Genomic DNA, 23188 nt, shown 5'->3' on the forward strand with positions numbered 1-23188 from the left:
CCTTACGCGTACTTCTCTGACATCTTCAAAGTTATTGTCTTCGGACACCATTTCAATCGACTGATTTACGCAGCCGAGACCGTTTCGACATAATCTTGACACTTTAATGTGTTATTACATGAAATCTATTCTATTCTGCGATATTGATAAGAAGTAGTTCAATGATACGTATACCCAAGAGCTACTTTTTGAAGTGAGAACGAACAGTGTAAAATCACTGTACACCTACAACGCGCTAATGCTGCTTCAATTAATATCGAAGTCTGCGGCAGTCAACGAACGACATTGTGAATTGCTCATCAGCTTTGAGTAATATACCTACTGCCTACTAGTACACCTTTGCATTATTTTCACGGCCGAAGCGTGCCAGTTCTAAAATAAAACAGTTGAGAATCTGGTCTCGGTCGGCACGCGTTGATTGCTTGTGTAATTATCTCAGCTGGATCTCAGTGTATGTGTGATAGTTAATGGATGATTTTACACCCTGTGTGTCCAAAAGTGTTATCGTTTTACCTATAATTTCCGTTAGATCATTGTTTTTTTTATTTATTTTTATGCGTTGATTACTTGTACTTGCGAACCTAATTACCTCACCTGGATTTCAGTGCACTTGGGACAGTTATAAAATGAACTACCTAATTTAATAAAACTTGACCCCAATGTTATAGCAGATATTATTTCCCGTGTAATCTCAATTTTACATTTATATTATTAATTTGACTACTGGTGTTTTAATTACAAATCATCTGGATCTCAGAGCATGTTATATGTATATATAAATACCAATCTAAAATAAATATGTTAACCTAACTTATGTTCTAACACAATACGTCAGGTATTTCTTGTAAGATGTAATGTTTTCTTCATAACAGCACTGTATTTCCAAAGAAAGAAGCTGCTATATACCTACTAGAATTCCTGCTAAAAACATCCTTTATTTTTTTTATTTATTTTTTTATTTTGTATATTTATGTAAATAGTTATTTCATCAGGATTTGAGTCTTAGTCGATGTATTACCGTTTAGCATGTATTTAATTTATTAATAAATATCGTTTCTGCGTACTGTCCTTTAAAACAGCGAAGTGTTTAAGATAAAATCATATTTAAAAGCTTTTATTATGCAATGTCATACAAACTCAACTTGCATTTCTGTTTGTGACAGGTACATTTTCTCAGCGTTAGTTTATTCGGAACTTAACTCTATCTCTATCTATTCTATCTCTATCGCCAACAGATGGATTTTATATGTGCCTCTATCAGGAGAAAATATACACCATATATCAAAGGTCAATATTTTGAAATAAGAGCACTTAGAGGAAATAGACCGAAATCGAAGCCAAATAACACTGTTATTTATTCATTTACTAAGAGCACTAACCAAATGCATATTACACGTTACACATATAAACATGGACTGATATGAACGTAAATTACAAGTGCACATAACAACATACAGTCTGTTATAACAAACCTTTGCCACAGAGAGGCGGTGGTTATGTATTCAAATTTTTTTTTTCCTCTACAAGTCGGCCCTTGACTGCAATCTCACCTGATGCTGAGTGATGATGCAGTCTAAGATGGTAACGGGCTAACCTTTTCGGGGCTTAGCAGTTATAATAAACCTATACTCCTAATCGGTTGCTACGCGACATCGTACCGGAACGCTAAATAGCTTAGCGGCACGTCTTTACCGGTAGGGTAAAATGCCTAACCTGGTGGTAATAGAAGTAGAATACAAAAGGCGGCCTTATCGCTTAGTAGCAATATCTGCCAGGCAACCTCAGAATTAGGAAAAAAAGAGGAGAACTAGTGGTATACTAGTTCTCCTCTATGTAGAAAGAAAAATAAAGAAAGAAAAATAATCTAAGTGAATATGTTAATGTAAAGGTGCATATAATGTTAGTCGTTAAAATGTTTGTATTGGCAGGAAGTAGGTACTCAGTAGGTACTTAAGTACTACCTGTTTTTCATACAGAATTTTAGTCATTGCCAATATTCGGCGCTTCGGATAATTAACTACATGAGCATAATAAACAAGTTTGTTGGTGCTAATTAGTGCTATCGGTTCTGTAAAACGAGTTTAAACCCACCCATTCCGCGTGCTGGTTTCTGGGATATTAGCTTCTAAAACAAAGTAAGCATGTAACATTTTCCTGCGTAACTTTTCACTTACCTTAACATCATTGACTTGCAGTACGTCTTTTATTCAGTTGGCTCGAATTACAGTCTGTTGCAGACGGTTCAGTACGGATCTATAGTTAAGGATTAAATTTAAAAAGTTAAAAAAGTGTGGGACATTTGAAAAGTGCTAGAAAGGCTTTGTGATTTGTGTCATATGGATTATTCTTTCTATCGCTTAATAACTATAAGGTGCGAACTAAAAGACTGGAAAATAAACGTATTAAGCTAATGCCCGGAAATGGCCTCGATTACTAGATGATGTAGAGCTTTTTCTAGGAAATAAACTCCGTAACTAAGAGTCGTACAACTATTGCTCGGCAATAGATTTGACAAGCAAGGTTTGTGAAACATTTTCCTCGACAAACGGTATTAAATATTGGTTAGAGGTTACTTTGCTAAATCTAAGTGTCTTAACAACTATTCATTATAAATTCGACATCTCCTGAGGATGCTCCGGTGTGGGAGCTAGTCGTGCGTAGATAGTACATTGCCGAAGATCTCTTTGGTGTGGAGCATAAGAATTTAAGAAATTATAAATTAAGTACAGGTACAGGTACTCCTGCTTAATATTCATTTTAGGGGTATTTAATATCTGGCTCAGCAGTTGACTCAGTTAACCAAGAAGCTTTTGCGAACCAATAAACTAAACAACAACGAGATCGTAAGCTTTTTTTCTTGACTATTTACTTGACTATCAAGGTTCTTAACCCTTTTGCCCGACAATGGACTAGAAAACCATGTGATTTAGAACTTTTATCTGGCAATGGACTGCAGGCAAAGCGCCAAAGCTCTACTTCCCTTGAACTACACCGTAGCTTAATTTCTTTCCACGTTATAGGTTTTCCCTAACTGCGTATTTGTGAGATAAAGCGAAACTACATATGCTTCTAGATGAAACTTAGATATTACATAATTATTGTAGAATTGAATCTCTATCTACCGTTCGTGAAAAGAGCCTTCTTGAGAAAAACTTATCCATGATCATAATCGTATGAATATATATATTTTTGAAAGTCAGTCAAAAATATATATATTTATACGTATGAAGTCTCAAAAAAAACTTACAGTAATTTAATAATAAGCTAGTCCCATAATGCGTTTTATAGTATTATTTTTAACGCGTTGCGTTAAATGATCAGAAGTCTAAAATGGTAGTGGGCTAACCAGATATTTGAAACTCATACCCTTAACATAATAATATTCCGGACACGATTTATTACTCCTTGTCATTTGTAGATGTAGATGTACCCTGATAGTATCAGATACTTTTCAAGTATAGAACCACTGATATGACACAGTAAAAAGAACCGTACATGCTTTACTTGGAAGCTTTAGTTTCCTTATATTTCTACCTAGCTACCCTTGAGTGGAACGACTGTAAACATAAAAAAATACTGGCGCATTCAAACATAAAAACAAAATCTTCTTTAGCTTATAATAGATACCTACTATTTAAGTAATTTACGTGCCTGTGGAATGCCTACCTGCCTTGCATTTTAAGTATCGTATCCCTTTATCGAAATTGCTATATTGTATTTATATTTTCTGCTATAAATGTGCATGCGCTCATTGTAATTAAAATGCTGCAATGATATTTATAAATCAATCGATTTCCTTATAGTTCCACAGGGGACCCTACCTTTAATTTAATCGAATACATCGACAATTCTCGCGGCGTCTATGCAATTCTCTAATCGTGAAAGCGAAATCCCTAAAGGTTGAAATCGCATTGAAATGAAATCGAACGGTCCCTATTGTAGCCTACGTAGTTATCATCGTAATTATAATCAAATGACGCAGTATGATTACCATAGAATCATACGTTCCTAATGGGGAATGCTACCGGCCTTGAAATACGTTGAATATGAAGAATGTAGCCATTTTGTTATAATTATTAGCATGTTTATTCTTCTGACCTATTTAAAACAAGCGGAAGATTTTAATGGGTCTGTATACGTACTCAGCTAGTGATTACGAGTGTGATCACAGATATAATTGTGATTTTGAACACGATCAAATAGATAAAATTCATTGTATAATAACGACTACGAATACGTTACGTTGATTTCTTATATAGATTTTTGGCCCGTGGAATATAAAATGTAGTGTGATTGTATAATAACAATTTATAGTTTCTTTGTATTAGATACATACGTGCTGAATTGAGGACCACTTAATGTTTTGTGAGTCATTACAAAAATAGGAACATTATTTATAAAAATAAAACGTTTAGACAAACACGGCGTAGGTATAGTCGCGAAAGAAAATCAAATAACGATATTAAACGGGTCTGCAGATATTTCCGTGTCACGAAGGGAAGTAGAGTGAAGTCTTCCGCTCCTACGTTCAATGGCGTGACGTCATTATATTGATCCCATTCTCTACTGTCAATGCGCTTGGAGTAGGGCATTAAGCACGATGTATTGCGCGCGCAGCACCATAAACTTCCATATAAACTTAGAAAAATATTATTGAAAACACAATATAATACAGAAAAAATTAATAGGAGACTTTAAAATAAATATTTTTCTTGGAAAATATTTACAATTATACAGTTTATGCTAAACTGGTAACACTTTCTAAAACACCCTTAGCAAAGGTAGAGTAGCGATTGCTCCGTAAGGGAAAATTGTGGCGCATGCGTGGAAAACATGGCGTCGCCCGACGACCTCACTGCAGGGTGAACCAGGCACGCACTGACTTCTAAAATTAAAGCTTTCCCTTTTGTAAAGTATAATTACAAAGTTTTACGTTTGAATTGTGATAAACCTTAGATAATATTTTAAATTAAAAACTTTATCATACATAAAATGTTTACACTACGGTTCAATGTTAATTATACATCTATAATTATAGTTAAAGTTAAAACCTGAGTGTGTTAAGTTATTTTGTACAAACGGTCAATCTGTTGCAATTTTAAAAGAGGTCAGTTATATTCAGTGAAATTTCAATAGGTGCGTGCCTGTATAGTATTAACCATCGGCAGCGTTCGGTGGCCTTCGTTCATTTCCGCGGTCCGCCTTCCAACCCTCGTAGAGATGCCTCTACGGGAACTCGAAAAAATCTTTACAATATTCCACATTTAATTTCCCTAAAATGGACTCAAGTACAAGTGAAAACGATATAAATATTGGTTGTTTAAGTTAAGTTTGTGTGTGTTTATTTTATAATTTTATAGTATTTAGTTCAGTGTTGTGTAGTAAACTGTGCTTACATTTGGTGCTGGTTGGAACATATAAAGGTAAAGTTAGATTAAGTGCGTAACAACTCACGACATAAAGAGTTTCATATTAAAATAAAAATAGTTAATTCAACCTGAATTGATCAAAATAAAAAATTAAATACGTACTTTTCATAAAATTTACAAAAATGCCTTAAGCTATATGTATTTAAGTAAAATACAGTACAGTAAATTTATCAATAGTTAGCATATATATGGTAACAAAACTTGGGAAGCTATCTGCAGTGACGTAATTGCTTTATTGTTACAGAGTACGCCATGAAGAACGTTGAGGACGACGATGACTGAAAAAGAAGTCAATAGGATGTTGGGTGAGTCGACCCCTTTTACTTTCACTTTACTCTTCGGGTTAAGAGATTACATTTGTTTTATTTTACAGTTTTTACGTGAAGCTTTTGACAGTAACTAAAATAAGGTCTCGCAATACGATTTTTTTATTAAAATAATGACGGTCACACTTCTAAACAGCTTTGGAAGTGAATAACAGTTATTTAAAAGAAATATACCATTGTAAAAAATCAAAGATTACCCCCTAATGTGTGAAATATACAAAAAAAAAATAAGCGACGTTTTCAACTGTTTGAGAATTAGTGAAATTTGTATTTAATATTGTTATGTTAAATTAAAAAAAAAGGAAAGTCGAACGTGAGCTACTGACTCGCTACGAATCTTTTAATGTCGTCTGTCCACTGATAGTCTACGAATATTGCGTTTTCTGAGTCTTTACTCCAGCACCACGAAACTCCAACGTACATCGGTAGTTGCTACGTCGGCTACAGTAGTTTTATAGATATGTTCATCCAGATTTTATCACTAACTGCCTCCTTCGTCTAGTGGTTCAACTACGAAGCACAAGTTCTTGGGTTCGATTCCCGAGTCAGGCCAAGAATAAGATATAAAGTATTTTCTTTAGAAATTCTTAATACAACAACTTCCAAACTCGGCCTATACCTACAAATGGTATCTACCACCATAGGGAGAGCACGTTAAGCTGTCGGTCCTGGTTATTATGACTCACGTGTAATAATTAATAGTTATAATTAATAGCTTACCCACCCGCGTTCAAGCAGCGTGGTGGGTCTGTGCTCTGAATGCTCCCTCTCATGACAGAGCAGACCGGTGCCCAGAAATGGGATATTAATTGGTTAGTGATGACTTGATAACATAATATATACATCGCATGCCGAGCATAGCCGTCCATTGTCCGCTGAGTTTTGTTAGCATTCTCGTAGCTACAATGTTTCGGAGCCAAAAGTCATGAATGCCAATACTCACTATTCAATCACTTTCGGCCACATTACTTTTAAGTTATTAGAGAGTTTTTTTTTTTTTGTTATTGATTTCCTCCTTATTTTTCCTTTATTTTCCTTACTTGGTGTTCAAATAAAGAGTATAAATAATAAATAAATTGTATTACAACCGATTTGAAGCGGCGATAGCGCATTGGTGTCGACATCACTTTTGGGGGGCTGAGTTCGAATCCCAGAGCGCAACTCTAACTTTTCTAAGTTATGTGCGTTGTAAGTAATTAAAATATAATAATATTACTTGCTTCTATGATATAGGAAAACATCGTGAGGAAACTTGCATGCCTGAGAGTCCTACAATCCGCACTGGGCCTACTGATTTTTGTGTTTTTTTTTATTGCAATAACGTGTACTTTCTGTATACGTTAAAGCTCGGAGAGCAGCTAGTATAAATATTATTTTGAGAAAGTTTGCTATGGCAAAGACGATTAGCGATTTAGCGTTTCAGTACAACGTCGCGTGGAAACCGGGTATGGATTTAATATAACTGCCATATCCCTACCAGCCAACTAACGTTGCCATTTTAGACTACATCATTAAAAAATTTACCAATGGTATAAAAAGTACCATTGGTAAATTTTTTCATGGCAACCTTTGCTTTGAAGCAAGCCGCTCCGCTTTGATCTCAGACAAGATAGAACATTGATTGTTAAATTGTAAAATAACGTTGGAAAAGAGCAACTGCTGAGTTTCTTGTTGGGGGTTTTTTTCGGTAGGATCTGCATTTCGAAACGGTGGTAGAGTTACAACAAGCAGACATAGTTGATGTTTCAAAAATGCTTACGTTAGGCCCACTTGAAATAAATGAATTTAATCATTTGAAATTTTTGGATATGTGCTTGAATAAATAGCCAAGCTCGTGTATGGATCTCGTAACAGTGAAACTATACTCGTATAGTAGTATAGGTACTTATAGTACCTAGTGAACAGCAGTTCGCTGTGCGATACAATCGTAGGCAGCTTAAATCTAATTAAAATGATAGATGCAGCACCACTCCGGATGCGACGAAATCTATTCCATAGGCTTACTCGTGAATAAATGCCGTTTCACCGTTTTATATATTAATATTGACAGTTGTGATATGTAGAGTTATGGAAGACCTGAACCATAAATTCTCACTTGCCTTGCCTATACCATTCTAATGGCCAGCGCACACCGATGACGAAGGGGCAGAGCATTTTACATTTTAATCATATTTTTATCATCATTGAGGCACATTTCTCCTCACAGTATGAGAAGGATATAGGCAGTAGTCCACCAAACTTGCCTAGTCCGAATTGGCTGACTTAACAATATGGTGGAGAACTCACAGGCGGCATGCAGATTTACATGCAACATTAATTCATACGTGGTCACGTTAATTCATGTTTTTTTTTCAGATCAATTATAAGTTAACCCTTGTCTAAAATCTCGCCTCACGATGATGAATGTGATGATGCAATTTAACATGAGGGCGGGCTAAACTGTTGGGATTAGTTATACTAAACTGATATCTATAATCGGTTTCTAAGCAACATTTCACTAAAACGCTAAAATCCTTGGCGGCACGTTTTTGTCGGTAGGGTGGTATCATAAGAGCCAGAGCAGCCTAGAGAAATTCTGAAATTATAGAACATCTGGATATTTGTATAATTGCATCTGGCGGGAATTGATCCCGGGACCTGCCACATTATAAGACCACAGCGCTCACCACTGCGCCAGGGAGGTCGCCTAGATAAACTGCTCTGCCATCCTCGGTGTGCGTTGACCTTTTAACGCATCAATATGTATAGGTTGGTAGGTGTTAACTACTTCGTTCATATATTTATTCCTATTTGTTTTACTATAAACGATTTTTCAAATCCTTTCGAATAATTGGCGCGTTGAAACAACTCAGCACTATTTTTTTTAGCAAATAAATATACGTACTGTTATTAGTAGTATTTCATTATTCAACGGAGAAGGTAAACAACGTGAGGTAACCTGCATGCCTGAGAGTTCTCCATAATGTTGTGAAAGCGTGTGAAGCGGGCACCTCCAATATTGGGCCGGTTATGGTATATTTATTTATTTATAAGCTTTTTAAGCGAAACAAACAGTTCTATTACACATAAAAGTAATGCCGTATTTTTATATCACATAAAACAATGAAGTTTCCGCAACTTAGTTATACATATAATACGATAACATTAAACACAATTGCTTAGGAATAAGTACAAGCGAAAATTAAACAAACAAAGAAAAAAAAATTTAATTGAAACAAAAAAGAAAAACAAAAACTTCAAAGCTTATAATACTTATTTAGCCATACTAAATTTCGTAAAAGAAAATAAAAAAATAATAAATTTTCTAAATATACATTACGCATATTGTGAAAATGGTACAATAGAAGTACTTTAATATTTTAACAATCTGGTGATGTAGTTGAAAAGTCATTGTATCATGGCTTCAGTCAACATGGACCAGCCCAGTTTGGTCTCGCATCTGGTTAGATTGGACTCGATAAGCAGGCAAGAAATAGGTTGATCATTATTTGTTGAGCAGAAATATTTGTATCATTATTTGTTACGTACCAGCTAATATATGACAAGTATGCTTGATATGAGGTCTATGCACCCTGATCACATATTTATAATCGGCACGTACCGACGGCTATACTGATTACCGCTACATTGAAATAGATATACAACTACCTAGTTTATTCTTAACTGTTGCTTTGCCATAACACACCTGCCCTTCAAAGGTATCAGAAGTTTCAACATTTAAATGGTGGCTTATTATAGCAAGTAAATCATTCACAGCACATTGAGTGCTGGCCTTAGTGACCTGAGTGTAAATCAATAATGTAAACATAAACATTGCAAATAATACGTGCGTATTGGGTTAAATAATACTGCTGCAAGTTTATCCGTACAGTTTTATTCATAAAAAATGTATAAACGCATGTGGCATACAGTTTTAGCCTTATTAATAAATCAAGGCTCCCGGAGCGCAAATATTGGTACCTAGTGATGTTTTAAGAGATACGTCTCCGCAGTCATACGCGTTGCCTCGGTTTTAATAGACTCGTGGGATGATGTCGAAGTGGGCTGTGATAACCTGCAGATAAACTAAGAACTCACTGGATATATTGGATAAACTTGAGCGCACAATAGGTGCAGTGTTTATTGTTACCGTGATCGTATAGGTTATGTGGCACGTAGTGTTTGTTCTACACAAAATATGTTTGAAGTTCGTACTACGTAATAACATTAAAGACAGATTGAAGAGAACAGTGTTAAAATTGAACCTAAGGAGGAGGAAGAAAGGAAAAAAACTTGAGTGTAGGTAACGCGTAATTGATAAGATACCGAGATAGTCTTGTGATCAAAGAAGATGATCGGGTTGGTTCTATGCTTTGTTGCCAAGATAATAGACCTGGCTCTGAGTGCTTATTCCGCGGATTGTACGGAACGTTATGAATTTTTACACAGAAAAAGAAGGCGTAGGAAAGCTAGCCAAGGTAGTGTATATATATTTTTTTATCGTTTAAAGGAAAATTTTATATCAAAACTTTTTCACTAACTATTAGCAAAATTTTGACCTCCTCTCTAGTGCAGAGGCATGCGCTGTGGGAGGACCGGGTCGGGAAATATGGGAATAATTTAATTTTCTCTGGTCTGGTTGGGTGGAGGTAGTTTTACGTAGGCTTGTTACCATTTTACCGACAAAGACGTGCTGCAAAACAATTCAGCGTTCCGAAATTATACCGCGTAAGAGCCGATTAGGGGTATGGCTTCGATATAACTGTCAACCCCTAACTGGTGAGCCTGCGACCATCAAAGACTGCATCGCTACTCATCGCACTTGGGTGAGGGATAGCTCGTGGTGGAATAAAAAAAAACTTTGTGGAGAACAGATCGCGTTGCATGAGATTTGTACTCGTCTAAGCCACATCGATGGCTATCCTCAGCATAAAATTGGAGAATCCGGGATCTCCTACGAATATAAATAAATAAATATACTACGACAATACATACATCGCCATCTAGTCCCTTCCTAGTTCCCTAGTAGTACAAAGATAACTGATGAATAATTTTATGAATAATATACATAAATACTTATAATATTTAGATAAACACCCAACACTGAAAAACATTCATGTTTCATTTCATTCACACAGACATTGTCTAGTTGTGGGAATCGAACCCACGGCCTTGGACTCAGAAAGCAGGGTCGCTGCCCACTGCGCCAATCGGCCGATTCCTGCGGTACTCATCTCGCTATAGAGTATGAATACCTGATCCTTTGTTGTCTCATTACAATGGGATACATATACATGTATTACGTGATATAATACAAAAGATAAATATAAAACTTAGCCGATAAACATATTCTGGTGAGATGCCGTGTAGAATACGATTAGGAGTTTAAAATACTGTCATACCCCCAATTTTTACTGCTACCATCTTAAACTGCATCATGACTTACTAGCAGTGGAGTGCATAGAGGGATTGCACAGGGTATGCAGGTGATATAAAATGAAGAAAATCTCCAGTACGAGTTTTAAAAACTTAAGGGTAGGCGTTTTATAACTCTTACAATGCCTATCCTTGAGTTTTTTATAACTCGTACTGCAGATTTTCTTCATTTTATATCATCTGCATGCCCTGTGCATATCCTCTATGCACGCCACTGCTTACCAGCAAGGCTGCCATGGGCAAGACACAAAAATTATATCCCCCGATTATATCTCCTGACAAGGAATAAAACTAACGTGTCCACCTGCCAAAGCACGGTAGCAGGGAATGGGAGAAGTGATATATTTTTATCCTTTCTCATGGAAGAAAAAATTCTCCTGCCCATCGTGTGAGATTGAAGTCAAAAGCCAACTTGGAATAAATAAAAGGATACGGCCTGTGCCAAATAGTGGGACATTAAAATGCTGAGGAAAATAAGAGATGATGATTAAATTTTTATAAATCGGTTTTAATATTCATACAATATTAAAGTAAGTACGGAAGTACATGTACACCAAGTTATAAACACACGTAACGAAGGAAGCCCTTGACCATGACATTATGATATCGGATTTCATACAACGACATCTGGCTTCGCTTTATTGCAATAGGTAGAGGCGATGTTTGTGTTGTACACTGGCACAGTGATCATTGAACAAACATCGATCACTCAGTTCATTTAGATCACACTAGATGGCATTACTTCACGTTCACCAGACAATATTTCAATTAATCGAAGCACGCAACGTAAGCCCAGTGAAAGTGGTGAAAATATACCAATGTTAACCATAATAATATGCATGTATAGATTCTTTGATAGTTTTTTTTTTGTATCGGAAAAGTAGGTTATTTTAATAGGCAATATTGGACCTAACTCTTCTCATATTAAAGTCGTAAATTCCGTTTTACAGATATCCTATTGATTCACATAATGTCATCTAGGGGTCTAGGGACTTTGACTGTAATAGTAGAAGTTGCATATAGGAACACGAGCCTTAATACTGTGTTTCGATTCCGTATCAAAGTTTCGATTGTTGTTAACAGTATTCCGTATCACAGTTTTTTAATGGTATCGTAACGATAATCCTAGTAAATTTAAAAATACACTTCTAAAACTTAAAAAGACATATCTAAAAAAAAAGACACGATTTGCTAGCAGTCCGACCAAAAGAGAGCACCTACATTTGAAGAAGTTTAAGTAAAATCCTATAAGCAGTGACAAGGGATATGGAAATGCCAATAGATATTCATATATCTTATTTAAAACAAGCTATTTGACTTTTCCATAACCGAGTAGCCTGAGTTGAAATTATTTGCAACGAAAATAAAACTATCAAAGCTATGTATGTAAGCCTTTTTAACGGTATACTACGCTATATAATTACTTAAATTAATATAGTGGTAATAAAATTATATTAGACCGAATAATGTTAGTTAATAGTAAACTTAGGTGAAAATAGATTAATTAAGGTAGAATAGAATGAAAGTTGCTTCTAAGGGGGATTAAATATTATTTACTGCACTTTAAAGATGTTTATCAAGGTATATCATTTAATAAATAAAACAGACGTTCATAAATAAAAGCAACGTAAGCCTTTGCTAATGAACTTGTTGGTATAAGGTACAGCCTGAAAATAATAAAATTACAATGATAATTGAACAAAATAAAGAAGTATAGGGGTGATTACACTATGTACCTACCTACTACTATGTATCGAATGGGGTACCTAGTTATTTCATTTATGAACATTATTATTACAGTCTTCCATAAATAATAGCAACGTTAACCGTAACTAATGAACTTGACAGTACGAATACAAGTGAAAATAGAATAATGATGAACGAACATAATGAAAAATAGGGGTGATTACACTATGTACCTTCACATTATGTATAAAGTGCGCTTAACATCTTGCTTTGCGAGGTCATTCACTTAGCCTCATATTATTAAACCTTGCTTGCAAATGTACCGTTAAGTTTTGGACTGAGAAAAATGAGATCGCAAATAATCGCAGACATATGTCGCCATTTCTGAAAACTATTATATTTATTTCGTTTTGAACATCCTATCCTTCAAAAATTGGGTCAGTATCTTCTGAAATATAAGGCTGTATGAGTACAAGGTAAATAAATATTAAAACAACATATTTTCACGTGAGACTCGATAAGTTTATTTATTCATTCGAGTGTATAATTTATTTCACTCCGACATTATAATATGATATATGTATCTCCTCGTTGCCTTGTTGTATCTTCTTGCTGATGTATTTAAGCAATATCAAAGTCAGGTATTATAATTTTAAGGCGTATATTGTTCGCCCCTTCTATTTAGTTTCAAATCGTGTTTACCGCAAAAAAAAAACAAGGTGACGACGAGCACCGGAGTGAAGTTAGCACGCATGCGTACGTCAGTTACGCGCACTGCGCCTGCGCGTTTGACGTTTACACGGCGGTGGTGTAGTCAAGATCCGATTAACAACGTCAGTTTTATTATTTTCATAAACCTACCCTGTCAATAATAAATTAAGCGATATCTGTATGTTGTGCCATTTGATTTTAAACTTTTTTTCTTATTTCCGATTTATAAACACCATCTACTATACCATGTGTTTTTTAAGAATTGCATTATTCATCAGTGACTAAGGAAAGTGTCTAGTGATTTTGCTATGCAGATTTTAATGGAAAAGGATTTTCTCATTTTTGTGATATAACGTATTGTTAAAAATAATACCTGAGCTCGCATGCGCGTCGGTCGCAGTATACTTTAATTAATCCTATTCTATTTTCAAATGATTCCCGACGTTCCTGACATGTGTATCTAACTTCACAATACTGCATCCCGCTCGCACGCGGCAACGCGCTCATTCATGCGATTAGCCAGCCGACAGCCACCCAATATTTGAATAGGGAATTTCGGGATAGCACGCGACTCGAGGCGACTCGCACTCGCAGCTGTCAAATCAAGTGGCACAAACGTAGTATACGCACGTTTATTCATCCCTTTATTTAAAAATCTTGTTATTATTATTACTAATTTTTGACTTTTCAGTGTCTTTACTTGTGTTTGTCCCGTGCAAAAACAATGTGAAAAGTGGTTGTTATGTAAATTTTCTGAGTAAATTGTATCCTTTTTGATATAAAAATCAATAACTAAACACGTAAAATGTGATGTGGTCTCTAAGTGCCAAGTGGATCGTGATGAAGGAATTTGTTATTTGTGCGATATTTTAATCGAACACTCATAAAGGATACATTGGGAAAAGAAAATGCGGATCAAGACTTATTCAGACTTTCGCCCTAATGGTAAATATTTTTTTTTTCTAAATACCTACTTACTTACTATATACTACTTACTGCATGTTTATAAACATTGGTGTTACTTCTTTGCAATAGTCAATTCTCTATCTATTAATCAGAGATATTAAATTGAAAATTTAATTAAATTATAGAGATGGTTTTTTTAATTATTGTATAATTTTCGAATATAACTAGATAAGTTACTTTAATAAATTTCTTACTTTAATAACGTAACTCATGTTCCAATTTATTAATCAATTCTCTTTAAATTTAACTATCGATTCGTACTATACTATGACGTGTTTTATGAATCATTCATTAGACTCGGTTTTATGTAAATGTGATGGCAGCTGATTGTTCAATACAATGCCAATAAAAGCATAGTAGGTACCTATTCAGTAGGCTTACCTATATCTTTATATTTATATATCTAACTTGGATACTTCCGTCTTCTATAAAACTGATCTGGTCAATAATACACGAAGAGGGCTGCTGAATGGGATAAGAGCAAGCTTATCCTACTTGGATACAAACGCCAAAGCAGCCCAGAATAGCCCATTGAACCAATACTGTTTTATGCGATAAACGATTATCTTTAGCGGTCAAAGGAGGGTGCTCCGAACGTTCACTTAATTTTTTATGTACCTAACACTTTGGTGTATCCCAACGTGCGCTCAGATCCAGGGACGCTAGGTCTATTTGAGACCCACCACGTTGTATTTTATTGTGTTTAATTTATTGGGAGGACGCCTGCCATTGCCAGACGTGTTTTCTGTCCTATGTAACGAACATCCCGCGATTGAGAAGATTCACCATCTTAGACAGTTAAGAACAGCATGCATAGCTGTTTAGCGTACACCTCTCCGCGCTGCATGAACCAACAAATATCTACGAAACAAAGGAGACTTTCCAAGACAGGAACATTTCAGAAAATTGATTCTAAGCAAAATAAGGCTCCAGTTTTTGTTTCCGGTACGGAAATATTTTCTATGCCTTCGAATATAGCTGATGCTAGTTTACAAATTAGATTTTTGACTTTACCAATATCAACTAGGAAGTTAATGTCGGTAAACTTGCTAGATTACCAGCTATATCTTGGTAATCTTTTCTAGATTACCAGCTCGTCATTTCAATCCCAGGAGAACCTAGGATTTGAGTAACGATATAGATTTAATATCCTCCGACAAAAAACGCGCAATTTGTTCTGGAACGTCGACCCCTTAAAAATTACGCAGCCGTCAGACTCAGAGACTTGTGACGCTTATGATTTGAGTTTCATAGCATTCATAATCTTGATCAAACCGCACCCGACCTCGACAGCCACAATTACTCCAATGACCGACCGTTGAGTCGGGGCAAGTAATCGTACAATTTAAAACGTTTAAACGTCAGTTCGCATTTGCGTCTTTTCAGCGAATATATATGTCTGCAGATTTTGTTTTAAATCTACAAAGAGATGGATAAATTGAAGGAAAAGCGTATTAAGGAGTGTATTGATAGTTGTTAGTAGTAAAAGAATGTTTTGAATACTTAAAAAATCATTTATATTTAGCAGGCCTTTTTTTAGCTCCAAAAAGACTAGCACCTTTTAGAGACGATATACAGATATCATTAATTTATGTTGGTTTCTAGTGAGTCGATTGTTAAAAGTAGAAGATAAGGGTCGAAATTAAACCTTCAATATAACTAACCTACCTACTGTCTAGGGTTAAACTGAAAGTGGATACGCTACGCTGTCTGTATATATTTAAATCCTCCTGAATATATATATATATATATATTCAGGGGACTAATGCCTTTTAAGCAACATTGGATTTATGTAATGTAGCATTGTTAATGCCTGACGGGTTTAATAATTGGAATGCGTCAACATTTTTAAAGTGACATTTTTTGTTGTATAGTAATAACGCGTCAAACCTCGAGGATCGGAATTCGGGCCTCCATAATCCATCTTTATGGCCGCACATTTATCATGCCTTTTTTGCTAACAGAAATGACACCACGTTTCAGATAAGGCGCAATGATTTTAAGATTAGACCAGTTTGACACTTTCTTATCGCGGTTTTGAAGAGCGATAAACAGATGTAATATTATAGATGTAGATTATTGTACATCACTCGCGTCCCTAATTAACTGAGACATCATCATACCCTAAGTACCTAAGTAGTTACCTAGTACAACATAACAAACATCCACACTTTCACATTTATTATATTAGTAGGATTATTATGGAGAGGCGCGTGTATTGCACCGCCGACCACAAACAAGTACCTACGCATGGCATGTACCTATATCAAATGCGGCAGCTGACTTTTGTTTCCAAAATGGCGCCGCCTGAAATCTGCCGCCTAGGGTTAAGGTCCTCGGTAATCACGCTACGCTTCTGTATAGGGTTTAACTGATGAGATCATACCATATGTGTGTATGCGATACGAATTAATTTAATTTCTGTCTGTCATATGTTACGCGAGCATCCCTGCCGCGATGAATCACCACGGCCGATGAGCAGGACACGGGCACTTGACAGCCGGCATTATAATAAATACCACTGGAATGCGCTTATAATGTTAACTACGATTACATTGAGGAGAATAACGCTACCATAGTAGCCACATGGGCACTTAAACTATTATTAAATTAAGTTAATTTGTAAGTAGGTATGCCTAAAATTATACGTAAATCGAAATAAACTTGATTTTGAGAGAGCCTTCTGGATGATGTATGAAATGATTATGAATGCGGTGCCTTACTTCATGATTTCTTAATGATTTATTCTTCTGAGAAATTATAACTGTTGCCAAAATTCATGTGTCGTAAAAATACTTAGAGGTTTAGATATTTCTAAACATCTCAGTATTAACCTTATATTAACCTTATTTTAATTAAACCTCTAACCATTTCAAAATGTCAAGATTTCAGTCCCATAGAGAACTTGGTGTCTTTAGCCTTTTTACTTGTGTCCAGAAAAGGATTGAAAGGAAACTAAACCGACTTCCATACCAAAAACAACCTTCTTTCTCATACGAGAGAATAATTTAGAGCATAGACCTACCAATCACCACCGCTGCTCCAATAAGGTTTGGCAGCTGTACTGATCCCTTTAGCACAAGGGATGTGCATTTCTTAACTCCGGTCTGGTACTAAGTTTTTTTTTACAGAAATATAATTATTGGTCAGACCCGAGAATCGACCCATAACCTCGTGATCAGTTTAACATGCTAACCACCAGACTAACGAAGCAGTTGCTGCGTGCAATTACTAGCATAATACGCACCAAAATATTATAAATGCGACCAACTAATGCGGTCAACTAGGTAGAAGCGGCTAGAAAAACTGAAAAATCGGAAGTGTATACAGGTTTTTGTTAAGTGAAAATTATCTTGCCTTTAAAAGTGTGTCCAGGCATTGTTACAAGCTAACGAGCCAGTTTGTTGAAACTTATCGCGCTCTATTGTTTTTACCCTCGATACAATAGCGGACACTAATCTTTGTGGTCTTCTTATTTACGTGTATAACGCTGCCTGTACTTATTAGTGCAGCATTGTCATATACTACGGTTTACCTTAATAGTAATAGGGGATTTTTTTGTTGTGAGAGCGCTTGTCCGGGGAAGTTCTACCGCCATGCTGTTTACTTTTAATCAATCAGCATTGATATGTGTGACCATACTCTTATGACCATACTTCATACTTATTATGAAAATTAAGCTGAATTTGCTATACTCCGCGAAAAGCAGGAGAATCTGTATGGTGTAATTTATAAATTCTTCAATCCTTATACTCCACACCAAACAGATCTTCGGCCTCAACCTCTACGCACGTTTCGCTCCGAAACCGGAGTATTCTCAGGAGATGTTGACTTTACAATCAATAATTATCAAGTGAATAAGGCTTAATTTTCATTATATAGCAGGAGATAATCCTAAAAAGTAGCTCATAACCATTTTTTTGCACTTCTAAGCAAGTTTAATCCCGTTTTAGTTATAAAATACATTTAAAATTATTGAAACACGCTGTATATCAGATTATGAATAGCCCATAATCTATAATCTCATATTTTGCCGCGCCGCTAGGTCTAATTTGACTAATTTTATATGACAAATTGATCTTACGGTGTGTAATTAGATAGAGACAATCCTTGTCCTGAAAAGTGTAGTTTTATCTTTCTTTGACGCAGCAACAGGGCAATGGATTTATAAGATTTCTTGCGTAGTAAGTTTAATTATAAGTAACTTATCTCAAAAAATTGCAAAATTCTATTAGATTAATGTAATGATTTTTTCAGTTTGTACCTCTTTAAGTTTAAATGGCTTAACAGTATTTGAGAAAATTTGGTTTTAGGTCATGGAACAAATACAAATTCGTCTCAAAAATCCCACATATATTTTAAAAGTTGTTTTGTTGTTGGATCTTTATTATCCCGAGATAAAAATAGGCTATTTGACCTAAATGCGTCTGCGGCTTTTCCACAAAGCAAATTATTAGGTTGATCCGCTGCTCTGGTGTTGTTGACAAACCAACAAACATAATTCAAGGTACCGTATTCCACGGTTTGGAATTTTTACTAGTCTGGCAAGGCTTGAGGCGTAGCCACGGTACTACCCTACTGACAGAGACGAGCTGTTAAGCGATTTAGAGTTCCGGTACGATGACACGATGCCGTATAGATACAGATTATATGCCATACCCCTAGCAGAATTCGCGCTTCCATCTTAGACTGACTGCACGATCACTTATAATAATAACTAAATTAATTGAAAATTTAAAAATCCAGGACGCAAAATAATAAAAGTAGTATCTAGTGTTCTAGACTGGACTAGATATGCTCTTTCACTTGGTACGGACACACATACATACACAAAGATACGTAAAACTTATAAACCCATGGTTTTTGCATTGTGGGTTAAATATAAAGACCAGACCATCGAATATACAATGGATTACACAGGAATAGAAATATTTTTAAACCGTATTTATATAATTTTGCATGATAAAGTCAACTTTCCAACGACGTAGAAAGCGAATGGGAAATAAGGTTACGAATGCATTGCATACAATAGAACGTTACTCTTTAACTTTATGGTACCGGGAAAAGATCCAAAGTCTTCACATTCACGGTGACCTTTTTATTGTCCTACAGTGACAACCCCTTCATTAATCTACTAGTTGTTGCCCGCGACCTCGTCTGCGTTTGTTTTGCCGTAGGAAAAATTTATTTGAGAGATATGTAGCATTCAATTTAGGTGTAGTACCTACTACCGATATTTTTAAATTGTGTATTAACTCTGTAAATGGGTTATCCAACACTTCAATAATTTTTCAGATAGTACCCGTAGTTTCTGAGATGAGCGCGTTCAAGCAAATGAATAAGCATACTCTTCAGTTTTATATTAGTATAAGATTAGCACTTAAAGTATCGCTCGGTTATATTGAAAATATGATTACTTTACTGCACAAACCTAATAAATAAACCTGCGAATGGTAATAATACATCAAATGGAGTGATTTTTGTATATATTTAGTACGAAAACAAGAAATAAAATCGAAGTATAAAAAACTCATGGCATGTACACGGCAGCTTGGAGATTTCTTCCAGGGGCTATGGAACCGAATCATATTTTGAATGTTCAAACCTTAGAAAGTTAGCCAATAAAGCTATAGTAAGGATAGTGCTCTCTAGTAGAACATATGCTTAGGAGGAGGAGGAGGACCAAAACGATCGTTAATACCACCACCGCTCGTCTTCGCTCACACTTACTATAGGATGATTCTTACTCTATTATAATTTTCCTTCAAAAATACTTATTAAATTTTGTTTTCAATTATTACTATTAAGTAAATTGGATACATTAACTGATACGCCATTCTAAGGCAAAAAAAGCTCACTGTTTATAGAAGCCTATTGAGTCGCGTTTTCCCCACGTGCATGCCTACCCTTGAATGACTTCACCCTCGGCTGAAGGCAGGGGAGCCTATCCGCAATCAATCGATACCACCCTCGTCTTCATTCACGTAAATATTTACTCAAGTATCTACTTGGAAGAACGGAACCTATTTTTAGACTTCTTTTGAGACTTCAGATGAATCCGATAGAAGTGGTCAAATAATATCTAAGTCCCAATCAGTTATTGAACTTTGAGAGGTTTATTACGAGTACTATAGAGAAAATAGCGATGTTTTGCGCGACAGAAAAATAAGCAAAGCAGAATTTTCAACAGACTTAAAAAACAGGAGGAGGTTATACGATTGGACTGTTTGGTTTTTTTTATGTTATATATTGCTTGAGTTTTTTTTAAGTCTGAGTAAGTCCGAAACGAAAAAGCAATATTACTAGACGAACCTTGATAACAAACGGCAAATGAGTGATGGTAATGTCATACGCATTTCTTTGGTTTTTAAATTTGGAATTATTATGAAATCATTATTTAAATTTAGAATCCTGCTCAAAAATTAATGTTGATATTTTACAAAAGTAATATTTCTTTTCCGTTATCTTTTTGTACCCTCAGTGGGTTGCTATGTTCAGAATACGTCTGAATTATGATAAAATTGAGAAGCGCACAGCACATAGCTTTAGGGGACTATGCATTTTGGTGTCCTGAGGTACTCGAATAGCGACCCCGAACCTGAAACTCAGCACATCAACTCAGCAGTACATCTATTTACTAGTCAGACGGATGACATCAAGCCAGGCAAAACGCTGTTGGAAGCAATACAGTAGGTACATACATTGATGTGTGGAAATCCCTGTAAGAGATCTATTTGCAACAGTAGATGCCCATCAGTTGCAATGTCAAAACATTCAACAATTTTACTAAAGACGAACTTAGTCCATGATATAGTTGGATAACTTTAATGTGGCGAGGATCAAATAGATTGATGAAATTCTTTGCACGAGAGACTGCTGTCTGTTTTAATGAAATTATAGTCAGACGACGGAGTAAATCATACAAATAAGACCAAAATAATCACGTCCCGGCGAAGGAAACTGCTGAATCATTCGCCGCATAAGCCGCTAAGAAAATAACAACACACTCAAGCTAAATGGCAACAAAGTCTCAAGAATAAACTCTTATAAAGTAATACTTTTTCTTTCGCAGTGTAACTAAAACTGAAAGTTATATAATTTTGTGGACACACATGCCATCCACGGTATTAGGTAATACAAGTTAAGTATTTCACAAGCGTACGCTTGTGTTATGGGTACTAAGACAACTGATGAATATTTTTATGAATAACATACATAAATGCTTAAAATATACATACACCCAGACACTGAAAAATATACATGCTCATCACACAGACATTTTCCAGTAGTGGGAATCGAACCCACGGCCTGGGGCACAGAAAGCAGAAGCAAAATCTAGAAGTTTATTTACTTAACTAAACCTACCTACGTACGACTTTCTATTTAGGAAGAATTTGTTTTCGTTTGCTTTAAGATGGACAACATTCATCACTGGTAGTTTAGCATCGTTTCTTGTTATTTTAAAGCTATAATTATCTAATACGGAAATTACTTCTCTTTGAAGTCGGCGGCTTGTATAACACTAGTCAGGTATATATAATCATCACAGAACTCAGAACGTACAGAAACCGTACACGACAAATATTAAAGCATTAAAAACCACTCCACTTTAGTAGTGTTTCTCGAACAGGCGGTCAGTAACTCTATTCCATTTAGCAGTTTACAGTAATTCTTTTACCTCTAATGTGCTAAACGTTTACCATAAAATAGAGAAAATAGGAAAGTTTGTGAGGTAGCAACATTCGGCGGGTGTGAAGTGAGACGTGCGCGGAGGGTTTTTAGGTTTTTTGAACACAGTGCACTACATGGCTACATGGCTGAAATGGGGTTTTGAGTATACCTAATTCTGTGATAATCATTATTCACAGGCCTTCTGTCTCATATGAGAGAGAGAGACGGATTTAGGAGGGTGGGAGGGATTTGGTCATTGGACTGCTTAATACCGAGTTGGCGGGTTTTAACTGTAAAAAATAACATGTTAGTGATAATTAACGGTACGAACAGCTTAACGCACCAAGGCATTGGAGAGTTACAGTCTATTCACAGTAGGTACACACGATTACAATAACAAAATCATTATAATTTTGTTAATGCAAGAAGGGGGCTGTTTGACACTTCGAAACGCCATAAAGCAAAGTGAAGAGTATAAAAAAGGGAAAACTTATACAACAACTAAAAGACAAGGGTCAAGATAAGGCAAACGTGAAGCGGTACTAGTTACCCGAAAAGGCAATGTGAGCCTTGTTGTCTCTGACAAGGTGTTTCTGTACCAGGTGAAGTAAATTGCATCTGCCCGTGAACAGCGCTGGACTTTACGACAAATAACATAAATGGAAAACTAGATGCTATATTATTCTCGTAAGATCACGGGTTGTGTGTTGCAGGTAATTGAACTTGTACCCTCTAATCCGTTTCTACACGGCATAATAGAACAGAATACGTAATTTTAGGAAGGCTATATCTACACGTCTTTGCTCGAAGCCTTCCATCATACCAAACCTAATTGTAAAAAAAATTGTTCTAGCGATTAGAATCGACTACGGTATCGAGCTCCGGATATGATTTCCGGGACTGGCCTAACATTTCAATCAAGGTTCAGTCAGCGTCAAACAACACGGGAAATCTTAAGTAATAAAAGTTAGTTATTTTTTATAA

The 23188-nt window shown here is 35.7% G+C and overlaps 1 protein-coding gene across 13 annotated transcripts in view; it reads left to right on the forward strand.

Annotated features, from left to right (window-relative positions):
• The first annotated feature begins 414 nt into the window (after positions 1-414).
• LOC120626771 overlaps positions 415-23188 on the forward strand; it is a 108903-nt gene continuing 86129 nt past the window's right edge. For 2 of the 13 annotated variants that reach the window (XM_039894455.1, XM_039894457.1), the window contains exon 1: positions 9738-10212. In XM_039894455.1, the coding sequence (XP_039750389.1) occupies positions 10086-10212 (127 nt within the window). In that variant the 5' untranslated portion in view covers positions 9738-10085. Of the gene's footprint in view, positions 525-5112; positions 5424-5673; positions 5735-9733; positions 10213-13613; positions 13690-13996; positions 14185-14258; positions 14513-23188 lie in introns of those variants that run through there. The other 11 variants (XM_039894453.1, XM_039894454.1, XM_039894452.1 and 8 more) reach the window with 11 other exon arrangements.

Source organism: Pararge aegeria, chromosome 10 (assembly GCF_905163445.1).
Source record: "Pararge aegeria chromosome 10, ilParAegt1.1, whole genome shotgun sequence".
NCBI classification, from domain to species: domain Eukaryota; kingdom Metazoa; phylum Arthropoda; class Insecta; order Lepidoptera; family Nymphalidae; genus Pararge; species Pararge aegeria.